The sequence below is a fragment of the Amphiura filiformis genome, unplaced genomic scaffold (genome assembly GCF_039555335.1).
Source record: "Amphiura filiformis unplaced genomic scaffold, Afil_fr2py scaffold_505, whole genome shotgun sequence".
Taxonomy (NCBI): Eukaryota; Metazoa; Echinodermata; class Ophiuroidea; order Amphilepidida; family Amphiuridae; genus Amphiura; species Amphiura filiformis.
The window spans coordinates 1-8,240 of NW_027305969.1; the positions used below are offsets into that span (position 1 = coordinate 1).

At 36.3% G+C, this 8,240-nt stretch overlaps 1 protein-coding gene across 1 annotated transcript; it reads right to left on the reverse strand.

The window, feature by feature from the left end:
- Positions 1 to 245: 245 nt before the first annotated feature.
- LOC140145640 (galectin-3-binding protein-like) lies at positions 246 to 6,724 on the reverse strand (the record flags this gene model as incomplete). Its single annotated transcript, XM_072167330.1, has 4 exons — positions 6,568 to 6,724; positions 1,565 to 1,873; positions 976 to 1,103; positions 246 to 385 (listed from the first exon to the last, which is right to left on the reverse strand). Coding segments are annotated over exons 1-4 (734 nt in total), but the record flags the coding sequence as incomplete, so codon positions are not given.
- Positions 6,725 to 8,240: the final 1,516 nt, after the last annotated feature.

The following is an 8,240-nucleotide window of genomic DNA, read 5'->3' on the forward strand; positions in this document are numbered from 1 at the left end:
TTAAAAGGTGTTTGACTGGCACTAGCAAAATGAGATACATGTAGCACTAACTTGAAAAAGCCGGCCTTTAAATTTCGGATATTAAGCTAAACATCTAAATAAAATCAAGCTAAATTTGTTGATTTTGTCTGGCTGATGTACTTGTCGAGTTATATACTGTTACATGGTAATATGTATTTCGTATGTTCATACGAACACAAGGCGTATTAAAGGAACATAGCATCTGCTATAATCAAACAACTTACGTGTACGTCATGTTTGTTCCATTAGTAGAAGCAACTGTTCCATCGCCCCACACGAACTCATCTTTAGTTTCTATATCGTCCAATCCTATCCAATAAATTATTGGCTCAACTTGATTTTCTAAGGTGTCGGTTATTTTTTCCTAGAATGTGAAAACCCATTACAATAATCATCTATAAGAAATTTTACAACCGTACTTATTTGTACAATTGAAACCTTTGGTACATCGATGTGATTTCTAATCAAATGACCAGGCAAAACTTAAACTTCTTGAATACAGCTGCACATTATGATTATCGAAGACTTTTCCAATAATATTTGATATCACCATATTTTAAATAAACTTTCTGTAAAACAAATTGTAAAGAGCAGAGAAACGAATTCGTCTGCAAATATAAACGGTGTAAAAAGTAATTGCATACTGTAATTTTAACGGGAAATTGCCGCAGAAGTGTAAGATCTGGAAATTTCTCACTTCCTTATACGCAGGTTTATAAAAGATTCAAAGAGAAGAGGTCCGGCAACTTTGCTGCCAGCGATTTCCGAAAAAATAACAGCATAATTTGTTTTACAGTGTAATCAAAAGTAAGTGCCTTTCTTTATTACATTGATAGGCTTGTAGCCTATGTTGATAATGTCTTATACGAGCGTATACTAGCATTTTGGTGTCTTGGATTAAAGTGGGTTTATTTTGTTATGAGTATAATAATTGCGTACACGAATTTCCCTTACATTTTCTAACGGTGTGTTGATGCTAACCAGATTGGCGCCTAGTTCTTCACACTTCGACTTCGCATCCCAATAATTTATTGCTGATGGATATTGCTCGTAGCAGTGTCCCATAAATTCCATTTGGATATCTGAAATGGAGCATATGACATTTATGATAAATTTAATAAACAAATGAAAGTGACAAATATTCTTTTTAGGTTCATAGTGATTGTGTCCCCCACAAAGCTCAAATTCACCCTCCCTTAATCCGCCATTTTAGGCAGATTCGCTACATTATGAGAACCAAAATGTAAACTCATGGAAAGCACATTTCAATCAAACAATTAGTTTTCATCATCTCCCGACACACCCCAATTAATATTTAGCCTGTGCGGTTTATGCAGACCCCTTCCAGACCAGTCTTGAAATTTTTCAAAAAAATATTCCATACTAAATGTCAAGTCTGTATTATACATGGGTTATTCCGAATTTGTAATATGTTATAAAAAACAAAATTTTGAAAGTATTTGATGACGGAAAAAACATCAAAGATGTACTCCCATTTTTCGAGAGGAAATTAATATAGTCTCATTGCATGTACTTTACACACCTTTGTGGCAAATGATCCAAGCATCTTGATCATGTAGACAATAATCTACTCCCCATTTATTGAAGTCGCATTCGTCTAAAGAGTTTTCTGATCCTGAACATCTCACTGAATAGAGCCACATTGGTCCAGTACCCATGTGTGCATATCTAACAACTTCTGCATTGCCAGGTGGTAATCCAAGTTGACGACAAACTACCATTGCATCTACATTGTCAAATGAACATACTCTACCCCATGTATTATTGTAAAATATTTCCACTCTGCCTTCACTTGAATTCCTGCCACCAACAAGACGGACTTGACCAGGATCTACATAAGAGAATAGAGTCGGGATAGTTTTTTATAAACACAAAAGGGGGGTCGCAAACAAAATGTGCCCAATCCGCTATTGTCTGCGCCATCTGCATCAGTAAAATTGAGTAAGGAATATCACACTGTTTCATTAAAAACGGTTTGTAAGTACTACCAGCCTGACGTAGCGGTTTTTTGCAGCCATTGTTTTTCTTGGGCGGCCACCTTTGGGTCTGTCTTTGACATCTCCTGTCTGACGAAACTTGGCTTTTAGCTTCCAATATGGATTTCGAAATAACCATTCTACGTATATGGCTGTACAAGAATTCATTAAAGATACAACAAGTGAGGATATAGACAATAATATGTTCATGGATTTATCGAAATCATTCGATGCCATAGACCACAATATCTTGTTGCATATATCATATCACTATAGCTTTCGTGGAATATCTTTGGTTTACAAATTACCTCTCAAATAGAAAACAGTATGAAAATGTGATGTGTGGTGTACCTCATGGTTCAATACTGGGACCCTTACTTTCTATTATTTTTTTTTATTATAAACGAGTTTACCTAGTAAGTTCTAATATTTCCCACGCAATGCCGCTATGACCATGATGACTTCATAACTTGTCAAATTCTGGCTATGTACGCAAGTATAGGAAACATTTCGGCGACAAATCACACGAACACATGATTCTCACGGGATTTTCTGCTGCATGTGAAAGGAAATGTCTATTTACTTTCCAAGTTTAAAGTCCATAGCATTTAGAAAAAAATTTAACGAGAGCAAAATTAATATCATGGGGTTTCACTGTAAAAACTTATGACTGGCTTCACCACCCGGCCACCCCGGTCAGTTCCTACGTGGGCACGTCATATTGTGGTTGTAAATGGACGTTTTTGACGTCAATTGGTTATATTTACTTTGTAATATAATGATTTTACGATCGTGGCCAAATTGTGGTCGGTTTAACGTTGCAATAACTTACAAAACTATAGTATAATATCGTTGAATAACGTTAAAATTTACGTCGGAAAAACTTTCATACACAACCATTACACAACGTTCTGACATTATATTGACGTCATTTTACTTACGTGCCCATTGGTACATGTACATCCGGGTAATGTAGTGAGTCAATACTCTTTACACTAAATTGACTAGCGCAAAGGACGGATCTAAGATAAGCGGAAGTCATCTTAAGTGAAAACAAGCGTAGATCAGATGACCCAAAGTTTTAGGTGAGGGGATGGTACAATACTTTGGACTAGCGTAACACACACGCAACGTTAAGGCAGCTGTGTACTCTCAGACATGCATGTAGTAAAAGTGCCATAACTTTGTAATTATTCACGCAAGACATATAAAAGTATACATTTTTATAAAGGCAATACATCAATGAATCTTAATATAAATACAGATTTGGTGTAAAAACAACAATTATGAAGAAAATCACAAAAAAGTGAACGTTGCAATATTAAATAATAATTATTGTAACTATATAAATCGTCACTCATCCTTGATTATCTGTTCATTATTCAACTTGTGTTGAATCTTGTATAATATTGATAATAAATATTTTCCGATTTACAGTATAGACATACTCTCTTTCAACTATAAACAAAACTTCGATCAACTTCTAGTAATCAACATTGCATTTAAACCAAGCCTTGGTAGGACTTTTGTCCCTAATTTAGACGAATTCAAGACCTTTCAACACACAACCAGTTTATCCCAAAAAAAAACGTAAGGTCATATTTTGACTAACGTTTTGCAGTGTATACGATGTAGTATTGATTATATCTGAATTCATTGTCCATCCACTTTGTGTGCAAAAAAAAAATGAATGCGTAGGCCTATAACAGATAATAATATGAGATTTTAAAATGATAACATTAAATCATAACCAATTTTGCATAAGAAAATACTCATTCGTAGCTAATACAAATGTTCTTACTCACCGGTACTTGCACCATATTGGCCCCAAATGAGCAATGCAAGCAATGGTAGGATCCTACGGATACCAATCATAGTTTCTTATCTACAATAAACACCGTTTTCACTTTCATTTCTCCACAAGATATGATGCCTGCAGATGACAGGATCGCAAGTGAAGGTTTATGACCGAAAGCAAGTTGTATTTCAAAAAAGCAAGTCTCCTACGTAAGCAAGTCGTCATACGTTATACGTAAGGATATATAAACTTGCTGGCAGTTTTCAATGAAGCTGTCAAGTGCTTGATTAGTGAATCTCTCATAAAAGTAACAATGGTGGACAGTTTCTCATCTGATATTTCAAACTTGGTATACGTCAACTGTCATTCACAGTTACCCTCCACTTATAGATAAAAGGTTATTTTTAACACGGACTGAGCTTCGTAAAAACGAACAAAGCACCGTCCGTTACAAAGCCGTAGCCGTGCGACGCACCCCCATTTCAAAATGTATGTAAAGAGTCCCAAAGTTTAAGAATTTCCGAGGGTAGCGAGCAAAAAAAAACCCGGATTTTTAAATCTTTGTTGGTCAAAAAGGCCCAAAATTTGGGGAAGAAAGTCCGCTTACTTTTCACAACATTGCCCCCCCCCCCGAAAAAAAGTCCACTTTTTCAAAATCAGCACCCCTCACCAAAAATCCTGGCTATGGACCTGCTCCGTTAGCACGATCACAATCACGAATTACGATGTAGAGTTAACTTTCGCACGGACTTAAGGTTAGCAACTATTTTAAACTGTTGCGATTTGTTAATTCACAAGCATCTTGAGAATGGTAGTAAACGTTGGCAAAAAATTTCATTAATCATTTCATAGTGATTGTGTAGAAGAATTCAAATATTACAGATATACTTTTTTGTAGGACCCGTGGTTTTTGGGTTATGTTATAAAGAGGGCTGAAACAACAACAGTTGTGTAAAACGTACAAAACTCATTAACAACAATAAATCAAGCAAGTTTTGAAAGCATATGATTTGTAGAATGTACCCTTAACAAGGAGAGCTCTGTACTGAACCCGGCTGTAAAGAAAGATTCAATAAAAATAGACAGGTAGAGAGACAAAAAAAAGGTGTACACACAAGATAACAGACAGAAAGAAAAAAGGATACAGAACAGGAGATGAAGGGTTGAGAAGAACACACAGTGGCATTGCTGGTCAGTGAGCAGCTTTGCCAGCTTATGATAGAGTGAGGAAGAAAATTGAGGCCTTCTTCCTGCAGTGGAGTGAAATAGGCTGAAGAAGAAAAAACAATATCACCACTGAGAGTGTTTTGTTTCGTTTGTTTTATTTCTCCTTTAACCTGAGACACTCAATCAGTTGAAAAAATAATTACTCGTCTGTTCTTCAATGAGGCGTGTTGAGAGGTGTGTAAGGGGGTTTGGGATGTGGGGTGTGTCTGTATTTTGTTCATGCCAAATATGGCTGTCAAAATGGTCAGTAATATGTTGCAGAAGTTGCAGACACGTTCCTTTCTTTATTCTTTAAAATTTAGTGGTAACAAACACACCAGCCATTGAACTCTAGTAGTTTTAAAATATCCCGTGTAATAACAATACCAAGTTCAATGAACGTCCAGTTATACACTGGTTATAATAATAAGTAAAATGGACGTAAAGTAAAAAAGTACACAAATACTGACAGGTTTTTATATTTGTAATATTATTTTGAATCGCCAAAAACACAATATAGTGAATAACTGACACTTTTGATTATTATTTAAACCTGTCGATAGGTTATCGGCATCTTCGGGTTCAATGCCCAAAGGATAGAAAGGACACGGAGGTAGACAAAGATAACTTGTTGAAGAAATAATCTATGAACAATAATGCCCATAGAGTTAATAGTGTTTTTAGTTGGTTGAAAAAGTTGTTCAAGGCGAATGGGATAGTAGGGGTTAATTTTTACAGTTTTAGCTATTTAACTAAATCAACTGCAGCGTACTTCTCTTTATGAGTCAACGATGCAAGAAGCATTTATATCGTGGAGTAGATTATTCATCCAGTAGAAAACAGTTTTGTGTAAATTAAATCTAATACTTGAACTAAAACTTGCAATTCACTTTGTTACGTTGCGTCCTTGATCAAGAGGAGAGGTGGTTTGAACGAGGAGTCCAAATGGAAGAGAGTGGAGAGGCCCGCCATTAAAAACGGGGGACTCCGTTTCCAAGTGTCACATGTACGGGACCCTGCATTATATGACATTCCTCGCCGTCTGATGTCAAAATATCATTAATCTGATGCCTGATGAAGTTCATGTTTCATAGTATAGTATAGTATATTTTATTCACATTGACAAATCGAGGCCCTCAGGCCAAATTACAAGTGGTTTACAATATTAAAAACAATTAAACATTAAAAAATACAGTATCAATATTAACACGGAAAAATACAGCAACTGCTGTTGATAGAAAATAAAATATTGCACTTATTCAAAACATCATTCAAAAACATTATAAATACACACCATTAAAAGGCTAAAATTGCCTCAATATTTCTATATTTAAAAAGTCAGAATATGCAAAACAGTTCAGGGCATTTAGTTATTCAATAAATTGATAAAGTATGGAACAGCGCTGTTTTTGAAACGATCGGTTCTTGCATAAAGTTGAGAGATTTAATTTGCATTGCGAAGGACCCTGCCATGACTCTCCAGTCTGGTAGGAGGGATGAGATCTTTTGTTCCAATAGAAGCAGAAAGCCCTTCGGCCAACTTACGACAATGGTCCTCCCTCCTATCAGCTAGAGAGTCTAGCTGGCACAGATAAAGAGCGTTATCATAACCATCATACAATTTGCCCAGAACTATTTTGCAAGCTCTTTTTGCAGCTGCTCCAAAGTATGATCTTGAGTTGTGGTGAGTGAGGAATGCCATACTACATCCGCGTATTCAAGTAATGGTCGTACATATTCTTGTAAACTGAACTTAATTCCTTAGTATTAAAACCAAACCTTTTAAAATCCTAAGCATATACAACTGACGATTGGTTTTGGACACAATTTCAGCAATGTTTCTATCCCATTTGAGGTTGTCCTGCATCCAAATACCCAAAATTTATGCCTCAGAAACAAAGTTGAGAGGAATGTCATTGATTTTGATAACATTATTGGGTGATTCCTCTTAAAGCAGACCTGCAGGACTTGACATTTCAAAGGGTTAAGGATGCAACGTAGCAAAGTGAGTTGCAAATTTTAGTTCCAGTATTAAATTTAATTTACAAAATAATATATGGCATTTATATTTTCGCAAGTCTTGCGGTTCTGAATTGAGTTAAGGCCAAAAGCCAAACAAAAAATACATCAAAACAAAGGTTTTGGGCGTTTCCTTCCGAAAAACATGAACACGGGGTGGAAGTGACACCTTTTATATCAAGCCTTGGGATCTCCTTTATATAGAACATATACTATTCCTTCCGTCTGGCCGCTGCCGCTTTATTTATCTCAATATGAGAGTGCAAACACTGCTAGGTCATGGTCCCCGCTAACGCGGCTTAAAATGACATGAAATGTCATTATCACTTTACTGGGCTCATCGGGGTCCTATTCATGGGAAACATACATTATTCAAACATGCTAATTTGATGCAAAGCTATTTAAATTTACATGCATATAATAGATTAACATACCAGTTATGAAATGAATCGCAATTATTAGCATGTTCAACTTAAAGCAGTCAAGTTAGCTCAATCGATAAGGCGTTCGACTATGGTGCGAGAGGTTAGGGAACCCGGGCGGTGGTAAGTACGCTCTCGTGTAAAAAAACAGATAAATTAGCTTGGAATTCCCCTGGACAAGGAAACTTACTGCTAATTGTCTCGTTGTAATCCGTAAGAAACTCGCGGACTTAGCGTGCGCGTAGCGCGAGGTGCTCAACCTCTCTGAATAGTATACTAAAAGCAACAGTGCCCGAAAGTAGTGCTAGGTAAGTTATTGCCTGGAATTACACACGGGACCAGCCATCCAATATCCTATCAAACTCACTTCACGTACTATATAGATAGAGATTTCCTTTGCATGAAACAATTAAGAGTCGGCTAATCAATGGAATGACTTGTGCCCACTGTGGTGATATCGTGTGCGTATTCCAGTGCTTACAATGGCGGAAGTACGCAAAGAGGAAGAAACTTTATTCCACAAAATGTCCAGGTCCCTTAAATTAGTCGCCGAATGGTTTGTTTAATCATTAATGCAACGTATCAGTGAAATGGTAGTAGGAGAATGGTTCACGGATGAAATGAACAGCTTAAGAAAAGAAACGTCTTTCAAGGTAATATTAGGGACTCAAAAAAAAGGTCACGTGGGTATCCCATTAGGCAACACATAATTGTTTTGTGTGTTCATTACGTGTAAATGGTAGAGTAATGGAGTAACCAGCTTATTATTGATATTTA